The sequence below is a fragment of the Marmota monax genome, unplaced genomic scaffold (genome assembly GCF_021218885.2).
Source record: "Marmota monax isolate L192 unplaced genomic scaffold, Marmota_monax_Labrador192_F-V1.1 WCK01_AAM20220418_F8-fsc00047, whole genome shotgun sequence".
Taxonomy (NCBI): Eukaryota; Metazoa; Chordata; class Mammalia; order Rodentia; family Sciuridae; genus Marmota; species Marmota monax.
Genome location: NW_026692072.1, coordinates 9,838,943 through 9,860,639, shown reverse-complemented (window position 1 = coordinate 9,860,639; position 21,697 = coordinate 9,838,943). Strand labels below are relative to the sequence as shown.

At 45.1% G+C, this 21,697-nt stretch overlaps 1 protein-coding gene across 2 annotated transcripts in view; it reads right to left on the bottom strand.

Annotated features, from left to right (window-relative positions):
• The window catches only part of Ext2 (exostosin glycosyltransferase 2), a 144,858-nt gene extending 123,614 nt beyond the window's left edge, over nt 1-21,244 (bottom strand). Inside the window, exons 1-4 of one of the 2 annotated variants that reach the window (XM_046456410.1) lie at nt 21,074-21,244; nt 12,241-12,806; nt 11,030-11,119; nt 5,992-6,108 (exon numbers count right to left, since the gene is read on the bottom strand). In XM_046456410.1, the coding sequence (XP_046312366.1) occupies nt 5,992-6,108; nt 11,030-11,119; nt 12,241-12,776 (743 nt within the window). In that variant the 5' untranslated portion in view covers nt 12,777-12,806; nt 21,074-21,244. Of the gene's footprint in view, nt 1-5,991; nt 6,109-11,029; nt 11,120-12,240; nt 12,807-20,630; nt 20,787-21,073 lie in introns of those variants that run through there. The other variant, XM_046456407.2, reaches the window with a different exon arrangement.
• Nucleotides 21,245-21,697: the final 453 nt, after the last annotated feature.

Here is a 21,697-nt window from a genome sequence, read left to right as displayed (position 1 = left end):
ATCTGGAGGGAATTAAGAGTCCTAAACCAATAGAACAGAGCTGGATTACAGCAGCAAACAGAATAAGCGGTCTCAAGGAAGCTGTATCTAAGGCAGGCCAGAGGCAGCCGAGCCCCCAACAGACCGATCCTCATGCCCACTGCCTCTCTGGGGTTTCTCAGCCGTACCACACCAACGCTGGCACTCACTTGCTCTGGAGGGAGGGGGGGGCTGTGCAAAAGAGCCAATGTCACAAGTCTAGTTTCTGTCCTTTGAAAGACTTGCTTCTAAGACTGGCACCTTGACTGGCTTCTGGGAACCTGGATTCGGGGAAGGTCCCCATCATCCTCTGAACTGGTGAGAGGCTCTCGACGAGCAAACCGTGCAAAGCATATGGTTTGTGCTGACCACCTGCTTCCTGCTGGGGGTCTGAGTTTCACCCCTGCAGCAGAGAGCACCCATGCCACCAGCATAGCCACACACCGAGTCGCCAGGTCCCCTAACAAGTCATGGAAACGGGGGCCTCGGGGTCCCTTGGCATACATACATGCTCCTCAATGGTGACAATCAAAACTGTCTATACACTGACAAATGTCCCCTGGGGAACAAGCTAATTTCCTTCACCTTGTTGAGCCCAAGAGTTGGTTCAAATAGGCCTTCCATAAAGCTTCGCCATGAACTGAATTAAATAATTTCCAGAACTCCGGGAAAAAGGGTAATTTTTTTGTTGTTGTTGAATCACATAACTAATTTAGTAAATGCTCACAGAAGCATCAATCAGAGGAGTAACCTTTCTACTTACAATAGTTGTTCATATTCGTGCTATAAAAACATGCCAAATTAAGATCCTTGGCACACAAGTCAGAAACTTGCAAGAGACCTTGACCAGAAAAACCTTAAAAAAGTAAGAAAGTTTTAGGACTCACATTTACCTATTTCAAAACTAACTACAAAGCTACAGAGGGCCCCGGCTGCCCATGCAGACCACCCTTTCTCAATGTACAGAAATTGAGCTTCAAAACAGAGTACTGAACTGTATCAGTTTCTCTAGTCTACAAATCTATAAATTCTCCATAAGAATTATCTTAGTATTTTCATTTTGATGGCAATAAAAAATTTAGAATAGGCGTATTTTTGCTCACATTTAATAATGGTTTAAATATTTCTACCAAAACTCATGTTGAAATTTAATCCCTACTGTGGAGTTCAGAGCATGGGAACTTGATTTGACCATGGTATTTGGAGATGAGACCTCTGGAGGGTAACTAGGTTAGCTGAGGCCATCAGGGTGGGGCCCTAATCCAACGGGGCTGTGGCTTCCTGAGAAGTAGAGGAGAAGAGGCCTGAGCAGGAATGTTCTGTCTTGCCACGCAGTGCCCTGCGCTACTCTGGGACTCAACAGTCCCCATGAGCAAGAAGAACCTGACCAGATGCAGCAGCCCAATGATGAATTTCCCAACCATCAAAACAATAAGTCATATAAAGTTTTATTCTTTATAAACTACTCTGTGTATGGTACTCAGTTATAGCAACAGAGAAACTGTTGTATTTAGTGAGCCAATGAGAAGAGGGAAAAACTTAAAATGTAAATCATACAAAGCAATTATAGCAAAATGCAAATAGTAGGATCTAGGTGATGGGTAACAATTATGTTCACACAAAAATGTTCAGAATAAAATGTTGTGAAAAATATGAATCACATATCACATATCAGATGAAGATAAATGATGTCACAATATATAACAATAAGTTATATAAAGGTAAGCTTCCTAGGGGTTCAAATACAAAGCATGCAGTAAAAGGTACACTGACACTCGGCATACAACGGCACAGGCTTGCTAACTCCCATGAGACCACTGCCAATGCCATATTCACCTTAAAAGATGCAACTTCATTTCAAAGAAAAACTCATCTATTGCATTAAATTGTGTTAATGTGAATGCTATAAGTTTTGTAAATATTTAATTTGTAACTTTGTCTTAGTTTTATAGTTGTATAAGCACAAGGAGTTTAGATTATTTTTTGTTTGTTCTTATTCAAGTTACAGTATAACAAAAATAATTAAAAAGCAAGAGACCTTGACCAGAAAAACCTTAAAAAAGTAAAAAAGTTTAGGACTCACATTTACCTATTTCAAAACTAAATACAAAGCTACAGTAATCAAGCCAGTGTGGTACTGGTATTAGAATTGACATATAGATCAAGAATCCAGAAATAAAGCATATATCTACGTACAGTTGACTGTCAGTAAGAATACCAAGATCATTCAATAAGAAAACACTCCTTTCAACAAGTGATGCTAAGATGACAAGATTATTTACATGCAAAATAATGGAGTTAGGCTCCTACCTCACACCATATACAAAAATTAACTTGAAAGAAATCACAACCATAAATGTAGGAGCTGAAAAATTAAAATTCTTAGAAGAAAATATAAGTGTAAATTTTTACAACCCTGGATCAGGCAAGTTTCCTAAACATTAATACTACACGAAAAGTATGAGCAGCAAAAGGAGAAATAAATAAGTGGGACTCCATCAAAGTAAGAACTTTTGTGCCTCAAAGGACACTATCAACAAAGTGAAAAGCAACCTACAGAATGGGAGAAAATATTTGCAAATCACAGATCCAATAAGGGTCTAGTGTCTGGAATATATAAAAAAAATGACAAAATCATAGAATTTGCAGGGAAATGGATGGCATTAGAGCAGATTATGCTAAGAGAAGCTAGCCAATCCCTAAAAAACAATGCCAAATGTCTTCTTTGATATAAGGAGTGTAACTAAGAACAGAGTAGGGACTAAGAACATGAGAACAAGATTAACATTAAACTGGGATGAGAGGTGGGAGGGAAAGGGAGAGAGAAGGGAAATTGCATGGAAATGGAAGGAGACCCTCAGGGTTATACAAAATTTCATACAAGAGGAAGTGAGGGGAAAGGGGAAAATAATACAAGGGGGAGAAATGAATGACAGTAGAGGGGGTAGAGAGAGAAGAGGGGAGGGGAGGGGAGGGGGGATAGTAGAGGATAGGAAAGGCAGCAGAACACAACAGACACTAGTATGGCAATATGTAAATCAATGGATGTGTAACTGATGTGATTCTGCAATTTGTATACGGGGTAAAAATGGGAGTTCATAACCCACTTGAATCAAAGTGTGAAATATGATATATCAAGAACTATGTAATGTTTTGAACAACCAACAATAAAAAATTAAAAAAAAAAACTCTCAGAGCTCTATAAGATGACTACTGAATTTTAAAATTGGCAACTGGAGCTGGATGTAGCTTAGTGGTAGAATGTGAATGCAGCTTAGCCCACATGAGGCCCTGGGTTCAATCCCCAGTACCACCAATACATATATATTAGGAGATATATATGGCAAATAATCTGAATAGACGTTTCTCCAAAGCAGTTATATAAACATCCAATAAGCACATGAAAAGGTGCTTGAAATTATTAATCATTAGGGAAATGCAAATCAAAACCACAATGAGGTACTACCTCATATCCAGCAGGATGGCTAGAATCAATGCAGACAATAACAAGTGTTGGCACAGGTGTGGAAAACTGGAACCTTTATACACTGTCAATTGGATGTAAAATGGTACAGCCACCATGGGAAATGGTCTGGCAGTTCCTCAAAAAGTTAAAATGTCGAGTTACCACAAAGCCCAGTAATTCCACTCCTAAGTATATATCTGACAGAACTGAAAACAGGTTTACCTAAAAACCCTTATACAAATGTTCATAGCAACATTACTCATAGTAGCTAAAAAGTGAAAATAACTCCAATTTCCATAAACTAATACAAAATGATACATCAAATGATAAAGAAAATGTGGTATATGTGTCTAAATGATGAAATACTATTCTGCCAAAAAAGAAATGACATGCTGATTCCATGTTACAATATGGATAAATCCTGAAAACTTTGTGATAAGAAGAAAAGACAATATTGCATGTGATATTGTATCACATCTGAAGAAAATATCCAGGGTAATCAGACACATAGAGACAGAAGAGAAGAATGGTTATTCCTGGGGACAGGAATCAGAAGTGACTACAAGCAGGTATGGATTTTATTTTATTTTATTTCTGGAGTAATGAAAATGTTCTCAAATTAAATAGTAGTACTAACAGTTGCACAACTTTGTATGTATATTAAAAACCACTGAATTATAATTTTAAAACAATGAATTTATACTATATGAATTAATCTCAACTCAAAAATAATAAAAACAAATTACATCAACTGTAGGAGTCTATTTCAAGGAAAAAAAATTCAGGAAGATGATCTGAGACAAGTTCATGAACAACTCAGTTTCTCTTTGCACTTGCTGAAGGACAAGGAAAAAATGTCTCCAGCTGATCTGGGATTTGTGCACTGACTAAATAACAACATTTGCCCCCCCCTAAGTTTCAGAGTTTGGTTCCAGGTCCCCCAGTAAACCACACATGGAGGAGAGCTACTTTCTCTCCTGGGAAGCTTTCTTATACTTCTCAACCCATGAAGGTTGATAAGGGGAAACCTGGGATGCTCAGAGGATGGTTCTAATGGTTTCCAAGCAAACAATTCCCTTAAGACCCATTTCTACCACCAAGCATGAGTTTTGTGTTTGTTTTTTGCAGTACTGGGGATTGATCCCGATATGCCCTACCATTAAGCTCTACCTCCCCCCAGCTGCATTTTTATTTTATTCTGAGATAGGGTCTCGGTAAATTGACTAGGCTGACCTCCGACTTATGATCCTTCTGCCTCAGCCTCTCAGACAGCTGGGATTACAGGTGTGTGCCATCACACTCAGCTTCTCTGAATGGGTATGATATCTTCAGGTTTGTAATTTCAGTCACCTTTGTATGTTGGCACTTAAAAAGGAGTTTTCATTAGCATTGTTTAAAGCTCATGGAGTTCTCATCATGCAATAACACAACATTTTTTTTATTATTTATTTTTATGTGGTGCTGAGGATCGAACCCAGGGCCTCACATCTGCAGGCAAGTACTCTACGACCGCTGAGCCACAACTGCAGCCCAATAACACAACATTTAAAGAGACTACAGCTAAAAAGTTAGACAAGGGCCCGCCACATCCCTGCTGCGGACCCTTCCACTGATTCCACATATTAGGTATGAGCCAGCTCTACATGCCAGACTTATACTACACTGCAGCAGCTGAAACACAGGCCCAGCCTCTGTTCCACTGCACAGACAATCCAAAGTGTAGAGAAGACAGGTTTGGAGCAAGTCAGATGCCAGAGCACACCAAGCACCTTCGAGAAGGGCCGGTTGCCATGGGAGCGTAATGCAGAGGAGCCATCCAGGGCGAACAGAGTGCACCCACCTGGCCCATGACTAGTGGTTTCGAGGTGAAACCTTAAGCACGAGCAGGACACCAGACTGATGAGGAAAAATATTTCCAGGCAATTGAGTGTACTTGCAGCCCAGAAAAACCTGGGAGAGCAAAGCCCATACTAAGAACATAAAAGGGAAAAAATGTTCTCAGAGAAAAGGCTCGAGAAGGAGTGGTCAGATGGCAGAGAACCCTGACAGACACGCCAGGGAGGTGGCCCTGTCCTTCCAGGAGTGTGGGGCCAAGGACCAGGCCGCAGCGCAGCAAGCTGGAGTCGGGGATGCCCAACAGGGTCCATTCAGGAGCCCACAGGGCAGTGACAGCAGCCTGCTGTGGGCAGAGGGGAGGAGGGATAGAGAGCTCTGAGGCATGTTTTGGATACAAAGTCAAAGGACATATTGTTATTTTGGATCAGTAAAGGGAAGGAAGGAGTTAGGGATGTGGCAGAGTCCTGGTTTGGGAAACCTGGAAGACAGCCCGGGAGTTGACCGAGATAGTGAAAGACCAAGGATGGACAATCTTGGGGTGGCTGGGGCCGAGGGCACACTCAAGACTTGACCTCAAAGTAATGCCACAATTGCTGGGAAACCCCCAGGCTAAGCTGCAGCATCCCCCAGACTCTGTGAAGGCACACTGGATGTGCACAGAAGGCACTTACCCTGGTCCTTGTTCTGGAAGCTCCACCTCAGCTGACAAGGGACTATAGACAGGAATGCTGACGTCATAGCCTTGCCGGTAAGTCCACGTAGAAAAGCCACCGCCAGCCAACAACGCCCTGAAAGCAAGGTTCATCAAACAATGAGAAAGAAAGAAGGCCTTCATTCGAAAAGCTCTGTGACAGGGACAGCAATGACTGAGTCTTACTGTTCAACAGCAGCTGATGTGACAGAGGCACAGCTCTCTAAGACACCGTGCTCAATGTTCCACACTCATGTCGCATCTGCTGGACTCCAGCTGCATCCTATTCCTGAATCACCAACCTTCCCCTAGGCCCAAAACTCTTTCTTACTTTCCATTTTTTAAAATACATCATACCCCAGGGGACACTATGAATAACCCCTCTGCCACCTCATTCAGTTCCTACTCCCCTCTCCCTCCCCAAAGTCCTACTTTATTCTTAAACACATTTACAGCAACAGGTCTGCTCAGGAAGACTGGCTGGGGCATTTCCCACCCCTCTGCCTGAAATCGTGGGAGAAAATGGCAAGGAAAGCAGAGGTGGCTGGAAAGTCTCACGACTCATATCACATATACCCCAGCCTCTCCCCAGCCTTGGCCTGCATAGCACTTTCCTCTGTCATTCCAGAGCCACATGCCAATCATGTAGCCTCTGCCAGCTCACATTGCCCCTTCCAGCCACTCAGTCTTATTAACCCAATTCCCTGTTCAGGAAGCAGAATCCAGAATCAGGCCTTCAGTGCTTCTCCTGCAGTTGGCCTGCACTAGCTATTATTCTCCTTAATTAGAAAACAGTGACCACATTTTTTTAATTGAAACCAGCAAGTAGTACAATGACACTTCATCAGAGAAAGGAAACAGGTGTATATCACACCAACTTTTATTGTTATTCTGTCCCAGGGGCCCCAAACCCATCGAAATCACTTTCTGGGGGCAGTTTTGCCAGTTGCACATACTACAGCGTCTAAGCCAAAATGTCTGAACCGAGAAACCACATTTTTTGCAATATTGATTGCTACCAATCGCTGCCCTGCCCTGATGACAACCTACATTCCCTTCTAACATGACCAGTTTAAATTCAAAGATTTTCAAACCACTCCTAGAAATCCCACTGTGTTTGTTTAAGCTTTATGAAACCAAGAACTGGTGAGTGAGGTAATGTGCAGGATAAAAACCTCTCCAGCTGCCAGTCTACTCTCTAAACTGTAATGACTACCCTGAGTACCAACATACGGTCTGATTTTTCCTGATTAGCATGCAGCCTCGAATCCATCCAACATGAACTTGGGTGGGTTCCATGGCCATGATGGCAAGCAGACTCCACGTGGCCATGGCCTCAGTGCAAAGAAGCAGACAGGGCTCCGAGAGACAGGCACCAGGCGGCCCAGGTAAGGCAGGGTGTGGGCGAATTGGCTGTGACTGCATGTAGGGAGGAAGCTCTGTTACTCTGTCCCTCGACCACCAACTTGTTACTCTGTTCTGGGGGAATAAGGCAGGCGTCATGCAGTGGCAGCAGGACAGCATGCAGTCTGAAGCATGCCTTTTGTCACGGATCACACACATGCGATCTCTGTGATCTCAGAAAGCCCACCTGCAGTTAGTCAACTCGCCTCGCCCAGCCTTGCTACTGACAAGCCTGAGATCTAAGTCACAGTCTCCTCCGCCGAGCTCTCCATGGTGTTATAATGGAGAAAACATTGTAAGCACCCTTGCTTTACAGAACACATGTTTTACATTGACTTAGAATTCTGAGCAGCACTTTCTGTTTTCCCATTATGGATTCCCAAATCAGAAATCAGTTCAAAAGCCTTGGATCAGCCTAAAGCTACAAGAGATAGAATAGAAGACTTGTGGTTGAAAAAGTCTTAGTGTGATGATCAGGCTCATGGCAGGCCGAGCACTCTGTCAGTCTAAGAGTCTTCGCACTTTCCAGGGCTCCCCACTCTAGGACATCTCCTCTGTCACTGAGCCTTTCTCCCACAGCCTCCATCTCTCATCTGGCCAGCTGCAGTCTGGCACAAACTCCTCATAGTTCTCCTGCTACAGAGCGTCCACCTCACCTCGACAAAGCAAGCTTGCAGGGTCATCCTCCGCTGGCCTTCAAGCCACACACATGATCAGACTCACAAACCGCTCAAATACAAAGCTTCAGTTTTGCAACACAAAGGCCAACCTTGGTCATTCTTATTATTTACTGAGTCAAACTATAAAAAAATATTATGAGACAAATGAATTTGAACAATGGCTAGATATTTGGTGTTTACTTGATGATACTGAAATACTGTTAATAATAGGAAAAATAATCATATTTTAGTTGATTTTTTAAAAGCCCACATCGTACATAGATTAATATGGAAACATCTGCAGAGGTAATGATGAAATGTCTGGGATTTGCCTGGGATACCCTGGAGGAAGGGGCAGAGCACAGATGCAACTGGCCTCCAACAGAGCTGGTGGGGCTGACAGTGGGCTGTGGGGTCCACTGACCTACTCTCTTCTCTTGTACAGGTTTGAAAGTTTTCAGAACAAGTTCAAATAAATACATATATACCCACATGAGAGTAGAGACACTTGTAAGAGATACATGCAAAGAAAGGATAATAAAAACCCAAGGAGTAGCACTATTACAGAATGTATTCAGCAAAACTAACATCAGTGGAGGTCCCACCTAAGTTAAAATGGGTATGCATGTATTTGTGTCTAATAGAAAAAGACTAGAAAAATACACAACATTTAACAAAGAGTATTTCCAAAAGTGAAAATATTTTACTCTTTATACACTGCACACCACTCTACTCTGGTGCAGAGAAAGTATACTTGTATCATGTGTCTGATTTTCAAAGATTAAAAGAGAAATAGAAACAGATTTAAGAAGCACAAACGATCTGGTATTGTGATGCCTCCTGTTTCACTCTTCTTGCTAAGGATTGCTCTGGCTATTCTGGGTCTTTTATTTTTCCAAATGAATTCCATGATTGCTTTTTCTACTTCTGTAAGGAGTGACATTGGGATTTTAATTGATATTGCATTGAATCTGAATAGTGCTTTGGGCAGTATGGCCATTCTGACAATATTTATTCTGCCTTTCCAACAGCATGGGAGAGCTTTCCATCTTCTAAGGTCTTTTCAATTTCTTTCTTTAGTGTTCTGTAGTTTTCCTTGTAGAGGTTTTTCACCTCTTTTGTTAAATTGATTCCAAGTTTGTTTTGGGTTTTTTTTTTTTTTTGAGACTATTGTGAATCTAAGAGCATTCTGCTGTCATGTAAAACTGAAAAGAACAAATAAATAAATATTTTTTAAAAAAGAGCACAAAAGACATTTGCTGAGTACATATTTCCTTTCAGTCCCGGTCCTTGTATTTCCCTGAGTAAAATGACTTTTAAGAAGTCACACTACCGCAGTAGACTTTAGGATATCTTAAAGCAATCTACTCTGTCATATAATTTATGAACAACTGACATGCAGCCCCTGATAAAACCATTCTACACTCATGGCTTTTGCCTCCTCTGAGTCCAGGAGCAAAGACAAAGGATAAGAAAAATTAACAAACAAATCTACTATTCCTCTCCCCACAGATGCCACCCCAGTTTCAGAATGAAATACCCCACTGCAGGGCACAGCAGGCCCCATGCTGACATGTCGCTGGCTACACTACAATCACTCATAATCACAAACAGAGAAAACAACATGACCTTCCCTATCCCTGACACCTTAGTACTAGCAGGAATACAAACTTCTCCTGTCTACTTGACACTCTCCACAGAGAAATGAAACCCCATTTAACATGTGCACTTCATAAAAATAATATCCACCTCCCATGCAGATGCACACCAAAATGTGAAATGTCCCACATAGAAATTTACCTTCAGGAAAGAAAGCCAGAGGAGGAGGGGAAGACACTGCACTCCCCACAGCTCTTTCCCTTCCCTTCTCTGTCCTCAGAAGCATCTATCTGCCTTTCCCAGGACAACCAAATCCACTCAGGAGCCAGCGCATCTCACTGGGCAGAGCCCACCAGGAGGCCCTGTGTGTGACCACACTGCCCTCTGCCGCCCAAAATGGTTTCTACACCAAAGTGAAGGAGTCTGGGGCATGGTCTCTTCCAGTGATATCTGTATTTCCAGATAGAAACTCAAAGCTGACTTGAAAAACTCACTTAGAGAAAACAATCTTCTGAGGCAAAGTAGTGCTAAATGTAGATTTCCACAAATGACAAGGTCAGCCTCTGTCAAGCCAAGAATAAGGCTGGCTCAGGCTATTCTCAGCCTTGCTCAACATCAGCCCAACAAGACAGTGAACTTCAACAACCTATACCTCAAACACTGCCCAGCGCACTCGTCTGGGGTCCAGGCTTGCTGCTCTCCTCAAAGCCCTGAAGAAGGTGTACACAGCACCTTCTGGGGCCTTCCAAGAGCCTCGGGCCAAAGTGATTGAGTCAGCGCATGAGAGGGCAGGCAAATATCATGAGTGAGATCAAAGTCACAATCATAAGTCATGACATCTGCCTGTTTGGGGAGTTTTACCAGAAAGGAAGAAAAGAAGAGAGCAAGAAGGTGGTGGGGGAGAAAGAGGAAAATAAATGCAGGGAGGGAAGGAAAGAGGGGAAGAAATCTACTGACAGAGACCCCACATCACCCCCCATCACATACCTCAAGCATCACTTTACTCATCCACGCCCTCCTCACCCACCAGGCTGGGAGGGAGCATTTGCCAAATTCAGGGAGAGCTGACGCATTCAGTCCTCAACCTGCCTTGGGAGTTGGGGTGCTCCAGTCAGAAAGCATGACCCAAACTAAGAACAGACAGCTTTTTAGAGGCTATGCTCAGACATGAGCTCTAACTGGCTGTCCTCAGCATCCTCTATGCCTTGAGGAGAAAAGTGCATAGGACAAATTTCTAGTTTAATAAACAATTTCGATTACAAAGAATGCCCCAGCAGGCTCAGGAACACAATCTTACAGGAATAAAAGGATCTTGCATTTGAAACCCATCTCTGGGACAGCCCCAAACATGCCTACCTGTCTCTGGGGACATCCAGGGCCGTGTTATAATCTGGGGGACCTCCAGGCAGCATGTTGAACAACAGGTGATTTGTACCTCGATCCCACCTGTTTAGAAATGAAATGTGGAAGAGACTTCCATGACAATCCTGAAGAAACAGGCAGCCACCAGAGAGCCAGCATGTCTCAAGTGAGCAAAGCAGATTCCCACAAGTCCCAACAGTGCGTAAGGCACTAGTCTGAATCCGTGGAAGGAAAAACAGGTGGATGTGTACTTCAAGTGTGTCCACTTAAGAACCGTTTCTCCCAATGAAAAACTAAAAACTAAAAATGTGCGCCATTTTGTTAAAATTTAAAGAGCCTGAGAACAGCCTGAGGCCAGCTGTGTTCTTGACTTGTTAGAGGCTAGCGTTGTCATTTGTGGAAATCTACACTTAGCACAAGTAAGCTAGGCTCGGTGGTGCACGCCTGTAATCCCAGTGGTCTGGGAGGCTGAAGCAAGAGGATCTCAAGTTCAAAACCAACCTCAGCAAATTTGCAAGGCCCTAAGCAACTCAGCAAGACACTGTTTCAAAATAAAATATTAAAAAAGGCTGGGGATGTACCTCAGTGGTTAAGTGCCCCTGAGTTCAATCCTTGATACCAACAAAATAAAAAATAAGAGGGAGTATCATGCAACATTTAAAATTATATAATACAAGAACATGAAATTATTTGGAAATATGTTTACTAGATATATTAAGGGAAATAAAGCAAACAAAAACATGTCTTGTGTGATAGGATCTTGACAAAAAAAAAAAAACTAAAAGATGTACATGCACGTGTATATTTTTTATACAAAACAATAACTGAAAAGTAACATCAAAATATTGATCATGACTACCTCTTAGAGGCAGAATTATAGAATTAATCTTACATTCTTCTTTTGCTTATCTGTATTTTCAGACTATGTAACATACATGTGTGCTCTGTCAGTGCTTGGGACAGGCAGGGGGCAGTGTATTTACATTTTTTAAGGAAAAGCATGGGAAGAAGAACCGTCCTTGGTTTGCAAACTCTACGAAGCTGGGAACAACGGCAACGGCCCTGGAGATGAGGACTGCCTCACCCTCCCGCCACCGGCCCACTGCCCACTGCTCACTGCCCGCTCCTAGAGAAGACAGCACAGGGAGGCCAGCTCAGAAGGAGAAGCGCTCCTATCCCAGGCACTGGCCCTCTAAGCGTGGTACCTGGAGAGCTGGGCCAGTGCCTGCGCGGTCTCCTTGATGCGGAGTGTGTTCTGGTTGAGCACGTCAATAGAGGGCACAAACAGGCAGGCCCGGCTGATGTCGTCGGTGTAGTAATCGCTGTCTGAGATGGCCGTGAGCAGTTCATTATACTCCCGGGAGATGGTGTTGCTGACCGGGACACCAAGGTCGTCCACATACTTCTTCAGAGAGTAGATATACACCTTGATTTTGTTCTTTGGGTTGAAGCCACAGCGGTAGACATCAAAACATGTATGCATTCTGCAACTGAGGTCCCCTCGCTCAGGGATGGGACTCTCGGCTGGCAGCCTGACCACTGGCACGTCACGCACACTACGCTTCTCCACGCTCCAGTCATTTGAGGACTCGATGGAGTGGGGCCAGAACTGAAACATGCCCGTGGCAATGAGGCCCAGGAGGACAATGGAGAAGAGGGTGATGTAGTAGATTCGGTGCTTGGTCTTCATTCTTGGGATGAGGGCAGGACCCCGGATATTGTACTTGACCGACGCACACATAATGACACAGACAGCCTCTTCCTCACACTCCTGGTCAACAGGGAGAGAAACAAGAAAAATCAAGCACTTAGAGTGGCAAATGACGTCCTTGTTTAAGAGGAAAAAACTGTAACATAGTTTTAAGTCACTAAGTTTTGGGGTGGTTTCCTACACAGATGTGAAAACACCATTTGGAAGCACTGGAAAAGCACAAAGGGTATCAGAGAAGATCTTTAGTCTTTAAACAAAATACATGTTGATGTTTGATAACGAAGGTTAGAGTGGGCACATTTAGATGGAAGAAGGACTAAATGAACGAGCAGGCCAGGGAAGATCCTGGGAGGGAGAGGAAGAGGGAGGAGAGAGGGAAAAAGGGCAGTGGACCCCTCTCCAAAGGCACAGGTGAACACTCCTCCTGTCCACAAATGTGTGTGACACTTTTGCAACCACAAGGTAGAACCTATACTCCTCCCCCCAGAAACTGGGCTAATTATGATTTTCTCTGAGCATAACAAGGTGGTAGAAGTGACACTTGAGACTTGAGCCCAGGCCTTCAGAGACCCCACAGCCTCTGCTTCTGGCCCCTTAAGTTCTTCCAGCAGTCATGCTAGGAGGAAGCCTAGGAGGAAGCCGAGCTCCCAAGTGCCCTCAGGTGAATCCAGCTGAAATCCTGAAGAGCAGAGTAGCCACCGCTGGGGAGCTCTGTGCAGACTGCGGAAGCAGGGGACATGAGCTGGTGGCGGATGTTTTAAGTCACTAAGTTTTGGGGTGGTCTCCTACACAGCAGTAGGAAAACAGCCAACAAGCATCGTGGGCTGAGACATAAAGAAAGACGTTTCATCCTCAGCTGAAAATGTGGAGCTCCCTGAAGACCACAACCCAAGCTCCTCACCAAGCCCACTCCCTAGATGCTATGATGCCTAGATGCTGTGCGGAGAGCAGAGCCTGCAGAGTGACTACATCATGTCACTGACTTGCCACTGACTTCGACAAGCCACTTTGGCATTCCGCGTGTCAAAGCCCAGTCTACACAAGGGTCCCACTCCACTCACTGATCTGTGAGACAGCTGACTGTAAAAGGAAGTCACTGAGAAGCCCAGTCTCTCATTTTGCTCAGGACAAATGGAGCTCTCCCTGCACCGCCCACACAGCACTACTGCTTCATGGCCCCTGGCTAAGGACAGCCCAGTCTTGATGACAGTAATCATCGTTAGCTTTTTGAGTAAAAGGTGCTGGAAAGTCATGAATGATTTCAACTTGATCTCTCTTGAGACCATGATTTGGAACATATCAAGGAATTAGCTTGACATGGGCTAGTGCACATGTGTTCATGAATTTTAAGCTTAACAATTCTCATAATTGGGGAAAAAGCAATAGCCATTCAACATATGCTGATTAGTGGGGGGGGGTGGGTACTGGGGATTGAACCCAAAGGTGCTTAACCACTGAGCTACACCCCTAGCCCCTTTTATTTTTCATTTTGAGTCAGAGTATCAAAAGTTGCTTAGGGCCTCACTAAATTGCTGAGGCGGGCCTTAAACTTGCGATCCTCCTGTCTGAGCCTCCCGCGTCATTGGGGTTACAAGCATGCACCACTACACCCCACTTGCTAACTTATTCTATAATAGAAATATGAGCACAGAGCTATTTCACATCTGTCATTCTAACAACCAGCAGGACACTCCCAGTCTGTCCCTAGGCCCCACCACCTCCAGGCCTACCCTATGATATGGCTTCCCTGCAACTCTGTGTGTCCCTCCTACAGAAAGCACTGAGAGGTGGGGACAAACGCATGCCAGGAGCTGCTCTCTACTGGCCCTCATGCAAAAATTCCCAAGGAGCTCACAAGGGCCACTCACACATCAATCAGTGGCTCCCAAACATCCCAAGGGTGAGAATCACAGGGAGTATGTTAAAGCAGATTCCTTGGCCCATGACTGGAGCTTGTTCTTAATAGTCTAAAATCGGGTCATAGAATCAGTCACTCAGCAAGCTCCTCAGGTGCTTATTTTGTGCAATCATGTCTGAAACCTTTCCTAATATTAAACAACACGGTAGTTTTCAATCTTTTTTTATACCTAAAACCTGGAGCATGAAGTACATTGAATATTGTCACCCAACACAGACATGTGTGTATTGTAATAAGTTTCATAAAATGGCATTTAACCCTAGCACACAGGAAACACATGCAATGAATCCTCTACTTTCCTATTCTGCTATACTATTGCTTTTTTTATAAATCTGGGCCCTAACATATAAGATCAGTTGTAGCACCCAGTTTGAAAAATGCTATTTTTACATATAGTGAAACTGGATTAAGGGAACAGTAAAAGGATCCTTATGTACATGCTTTGTCTGAATTTCAAGCTGGGACATGTCCATCAAAGCCAATCTATTCAATGTCAAAGGCTTGCTTCCCTGGCATATGTGGATCTGACAGGTTGTCTAGGCTTCCCAGCTCCTGTTATAAACGTTGGCTGAAGCACAGCCACTGTTGTGGCTCACCACACTAACCCCATGACCGTCCATCAGTGTTCTCCTTGAATCTACTGCACACTCATTCCCTGCTGGAGCATTCGCTGTATGTACTCAGTAATACAGCAAAAGTGTGAAACTTTCGGTTAGTCTCAGAGTTTCATTTTCCTGGTTTTTAGGTTTATAAAACAAAAAGGGATGTCTTTTTTGCACCTCCAATTATAATGTTGTTTACCAAACGTACCAAGAATTTAGCACTAAAACTCAGGCCTTTGAAAATCTAACTTTCAGTGTAGAGTGGGAAGTTGGATGAATCAGTGTCTACCACACACAGAGCAGGTGCGTGTGTGTGTCCCCAGACGTAGTTAGGGCATTTACCTACAACTCCTATTCACTCTTGGCTAGGGGTTGCCTGGTACTAGTATCAGCTCAGACCCTACCTCAACAGCCTCAACAGGTCTGGATATTATCCTATCCTTTAATAGAGCTTTCTACAAATACACTTTTTATAAGTTATTTTCAATCTAAATCCACACCCATGTCTCTTGTAAACCGGATAGCCTACAGTTATCCATCCCATGTATGTGTATCTTCTCCACATACATGGGATGGATAATTCTTTCCTGTAAGATGTGATTCTTTCCTTTATCCTTAATATTGATCTCCGGAAGCTGGCCCCTCTAACATGAGCCCATAAGTGTCCAGCCCACCAGTGGTTTCCATGGCTGATGTGCTCTTTGATGTGTGCTGTAGGGGGCAATGGGATTGTAACAGAACCAATGTGGTTTCCCTTTCCATTCTTTGTGCTCTCCTAAGAGCCTTAATAAGTATCTTAAAAGTGCAAAATACTATTAGAAAATACTATTTGAAAGGGACATTATAGGACTATCTTAGCAAAATGGCCACAAAATACTGTATTTCTTAGAGGAAAAGAAAATAAGTATAGAGGAATACAGGAAAGTATTTCCATTCATTTAGCACAAATAAGTCATCTGGTTTCACTGTGAAATAAAACACCAAAAAGGGAAAAAAAAAAAAAAATCCCAGCAGCTTGGGAGGCTGAGGCAGGAAGATTGCAAGTTCAAAGCCAACCTCAGCAACTTAGCAAGGACCTAAGCAACTCAGCGAGACCCTGTCTCTAAATAAAATACAAAACAGGGCTGGGGATGTGGTTCAGTGGTTGAGTGCTCATGAGTTTAATCCCTGGTACCCAAAAAAAAAAAAAAAAAGTATCCACACACAAGTTTTACTAGTTTTCATGAACTATAAAAAAGATACATCACAACAAACCCAAAATAATAATAATAATAATTATTATTATTATTGTTATTATTATTACTTAAACGCTTTTTCAAAAAATAAAGCTGGCTACAGTGGTGCATGTGGTGCACGCCTATAGGCTGCACTTCTCAGGAGATGGAGGCAGAAGGTTCTCAAGTTCAAGGTCAGCAGAGACAAAGCCAGGGTAAGGCATGCAAGTAGTTATTTGCTTGGAAAGTGATCTCTGAAAGCCAGAATGAGGAAACAAGGAGAGAGATGGGGAGCATGGAAAGCCAGTAGCTGGTTACTGCTGTGGGTAGAGGTAGCTAAGGGCCTTCTGACGACCACATGGGCTCCCTGCTGGCCCTTAGGAGGCTGGGAAGCTAGAGCGTTTACCTGCAGCTCCATCCACTCTTGCTAGGGGTTGTCTGGTCCTAGGATCAGCTCCGACTCTGTACTGCACAGCCCTCTAAAGGTCTGGACATTATCCTTTCCCCCCTCTACAGTTGTCCTGATAAAGAGCTGCAGTTCCCTTGCAGAAGGGTGGGGGTGCTGGTCTACATTTGGCAGGGATGTTACAAGGTACTTTTTCAGAGAGACCTAGCCTCCCCCTTAGTCCCTGGGACATGGGTCTGAGCTCTGGCTCACGTCAGAACACCAGGTGAGGGATGGTGATCTTTCTATCTCAGTTTCTACTTGCCAGCTCTTGGTTCTGCCAGGCTAAACAATCAGGCAATACCCTAACTGGCTGCCCACCTACACTGCCCTCAGGAGCACCATGCTCTCTTAGCAGCACAATGGGTCAAGACAGCCTGCCAGGCTGTGAGTCCAGCCTCGCTGCCCATTACGGCACCGCCAAACCTCCCAGAGGAGGCAAAACCGCGCCAGGTGGGAACCACTAGTACACATCACTGTCTTGTGAAGGCCTCAAGCAGTTGTCCTGCTAGGCCCTTAAACCCTGATCATGAGACAACGCTCCCATGGTAACAGACTCTCTCTCCTCCCCCCACTTGTAGAAGATTTGCTCCACATGTTCCCCAGGTACCTACTGGTCCACACTAGCCAGGGCCAGCCAGGGCCTGCAGGCCTCCCTATTAAGGTCACTTTGAGATCAGAGGGAGGGAGATCTTGAGGAGGACAAGCATTGGTCCTGAAGCAGGTACCTCAGTGAGGGCTCTGCCCTTGCCAAGCTAGGAGAGGCTGCTCTCCTCTGCCACGGAGGGCAGGAGCTCTGCTGGCCCCGGGTCTAAGGCAGAGCAGGAGTTCACCCTTCTCAGCGCCTCCACCCAGTCTCTCCATCCTGGTGCTTAGCCCCTGCTGTAGGAGAGGAGACCAGTGAGAGCTGCGCCTTCAGCCTCCTGTGCGGTTCTGCCACAATAGCGATTCAGTTCTGGGCCTGACCTCAGTCTGTCCTCCAGCTGCAGGAGAGAGGGCTGCAGAGACTCCTGTCTTTTACGCTACACGGGGTTGACATCTGGCTGACCTGAGCCCAGCATTCTCTTAACCCAAGGCTTCTAATGGATGCAACAGGAGCCAGCCAACCCCTCCATCCTCACAACCACCGCTGGCCACACACCCTCAGTGCTAGAGTACCGTGCTGGCCGCTGCTCTGCCTCCTACTTGGATCTCCTCCCAACTTCCATCCTGAGAGTCTTACAGTTGTGATACTAGAGAGCACCAGGGGTTGCCAGCCTCTCATTGCCACTGATAAAGGGGCCCTTGCTGCCACCTGAGGGTGAAGGGTTCAGTTTCAGAGCACTCTTCTCAGGGCCTGCTTTCTAAGAAGAGCCTTAGTCTGTGGTCTGCCAAACTAAGAAAAACATCTTGGACCTGGATGGCTTGCCCACGTAGGTGGATCCAGACAGCCAGAGTGAGGGAATAAGGAAGAGTGTCAGGGAAGAACAGAAAGCCTTCAAGATACCCGACTAAGCTGGTCACCATACTGAGCCAAGCAAACAGAGCTGAGCCTGGCTAGGAACCCCTGCAGATTCAAGCAGAACATACCTCAGATGCACTGGAAGCCAGGGCATTCCCCACCAAAGCCCAGCCTTAGATGCACGTTCCTCCCCGCTCCTGAGTATCCTTCACAGTTAAGCAAATGCCCAAGAGTCTGCATCAGCCTCTGAAGAATAAAAGCTGAGGCTATGGCAAACACCTGGGGCAGAGTAAGCATTTGTGATAAAAGAAATGGGGGGTGAGACATGAAAGCCGGGGAGCTGGAGACCGTCTCTGAGAAGCCACCTACCTTCTGCATACTCCATTACAGCACTTCCAGTGTTGCCTTAGTAACATACTTGCAAGTCTATCTCCTCTACTGGTTGTGGTTTTCTTGCAGTGAGTCTTGCTCAGTATCCCCCAGCTAATACCAAGTCCAGAACGTAAATGCTCATTAAATAAAACAAATCTCTCCTCCTCAGTTCCATTGGCACACACTGTTCTGCATCCATAGGTTCGAGTTATTACATGGTGAGGGCTTCTAATTTTTGTCTTTGCTGAATTGGAAAAAGTTTCCAAAAGGGAGAAAAAGGCTAGCTATTTCACAGACTCTGAATTTTCTGTACCCACCCCTAAAAACCTCCTCTCCCACTACCCACCACACATAAACACATCCAAAGAACATCCCTGCTCCCTGCACCTGCCCTCACAAACTTTTGCTGAACTGCCTCCCTTATGTAAAACTTCCTGCCTAGATTGAACCCATGATGTTCCTGACTCGGGGCATCCCAGCTGCACCTCTATAACATACAGAACCAACTTTCACAGGAGTTTTTGCATGCTGAAGTACAGGAAGATGGATATCTCTAAAACCATCACCAAGGAAATGAGTTGTCATCTTTCCATTCCAAGAGGACGCTCAGAACCAGCAAGAAGTCACAGGAGGGGACAGAAAGAAAGGAAACTTCTGCAAATGAATGTTTGTTCTATATGACGGCAATCTGGATCAAAAACGGAATCCCGAATCAAAGCTCTGCAAACTTCACCCTCCTTTAAAAACATCAAATACATCCCTGCAAAACACTGGAATCTTCTGGATAGCTGAGTCTTCTGGGCACTGAGTCACTGGAAAAGTCTTTTAACCCCAAGCTACTGTCAAGATGAGATGCATTTTCTGTTCCTGGAATTATTTATTCCAAAAATTTGCCTGAATAGCATTTCTTCTGTGCTTCAGACCATATTCAATCCTTTTACTCCATTTTAATTTTTATTTAATTTTATTTTTGGTACCAGGTATTTAACCCAGGGGCACTTTACCACTGAGCCACATCCCCTCCTCCCCCACCCCAGCCTTTTTTTATTTTTGAGACAGGGTCTCATTAAATTGCTTAGGGCCTCACTATATTGCTGAGGGCGGCCTTGAACTTGCAATCTTCCTGAGCTGCTGGGATTATATGCATGTACCACCACACCCAGGTGAGTCCAAGGTTTTCAATCGCAATTTCTTGTCTTTTTTAACCTTTTTAGAGAAGCCCAAACAGCCTTCCAGGACCACTGCCACACTAGAAATTAATCAATCTGCTCCAAAAAACAAAGGAACCAAATATGAGCAAAAGCAGGAAAATCCACAATTCATTGCCTTGCCTGATGATTCTTTACAATTACACTATGGCTAACTGCCTCTAAAAATGGTTTCCAATTTAAAAGAACTGTGCCTTTTAATTGTGGAAATGATAATGTAATTAATACAGTGAATACCACTAAATAACCAGTAACTATACTGAGCACTTACTACACGCCAGGGTCTGTTTCAAGCACTTTATTAGTCTTAATTTATTTAATCTTCATAACACTGCTGGGTGACAAACTAATACTGCCCTTATTTTACAGATGGAGAAAGTACATAAAGGCAAGTACTTGTCCAATAGGACAAAACTAGAAAATGTCAAAGTTAGAATTCCAAACACAGCAGCTGTCTAGCTCTAGAGCCCACTGTCCATTCACACCCGCACACGCAACCAGGAGGCTTACGGCTGGGAAAGGGAAGAGTGATAGAAATGGAATCATATATTTTATTACCATGAATAGACTTTGAGCTCTGAAACATATTAAACCAAGACCAGTTGAAGTATTTAGGACAATTAACTCACTAACAAGAAAAGTTAGATATATTTCTATCTCAGGACAAACAAGCACAGGACCCACCTGGAGGAGCGCTTCCCCAAGCAACTACTGGAGTCTCCACACTATTCCGAGATCTGCTCCCACCACCGGTACAAAGCTCCAAGGGCCTCTGAGCCTCCAGGCGACGCCCAGGGCCAGCACGTCCTTGGCCACCCTCCGCGGGGCGCGAGCCCTGCGCAGGAGCGCAGCAGTGCGCGGGGCGCACCCAGGGGCGCAAGGCCTCGGCATGGGAGGGGCGGCAGCCGGGAGCCGGGAGCCGGAGGGGTGCGGGAGCAAAGAGAGGGCGGGCGGGGGCAGTGCGCGAGGGGGACCGGTGGGGAGGCCAGCGGCGTAGGCGCAGCCCGGAAGCGGGTGCCAGAATCCTAGCGTCCCCACTGAGGGAAGTCGTTTCGGGGTGGCCTTCCCCCGGGCCTTGGCTGCCCGCGCGCCCACCCCGGGGCCAGGCCCCTGCGCGCCGCGCTCACCTCAGCCACGGCTGCCTTCCGCTCGGCCTCGCGCTCGGTCACCGGCTCATGCCGCTGGGCGCGGGCCACGGCCACCCGGGTCCGAAGGCGGGGAGGTGGGGGCCGCCGCCAGGGCCAGGTCTGCGCGAGCCAGCTGGGAAGACCGCGCCGGCTGCTAGCCTCCCCGGCGTCTGACACACCGCTCACTGCGCATGCGGGAGCGGCCGGGCCGCGCCCTCTGCTGGACAGGAGGAGTCAGGGCACCGCCGGGGCTTCTTCCACACAGGCTCCTAGATCTCTGAGCCTGGTTCTCAGCTGGAGAAGATGCACACACAAAGAACTAGACACCACACTCCATCTGTAAAAACCGTCAAAGATGATAATATTTGAGTATAATCAGTGCTGTGGAGGGTGCAAAATTTCCTGGTGGAAGCTATCCTGCAAATATCAAATATCCTGGGCACTATTCTCAATATTTATCAATAGCAAAATATTGGAAGGAACAAAAATAACCTATAGGGCTTGATTTGGATGAAATAATGTGATAGTGTGTGGGTAAGAAAATATTGCCAGGATACGTCTTAATACAACAGCATGGTCCAAACAACAGGTATAATCATTTTTTAGGTTAAATATGTATATGCA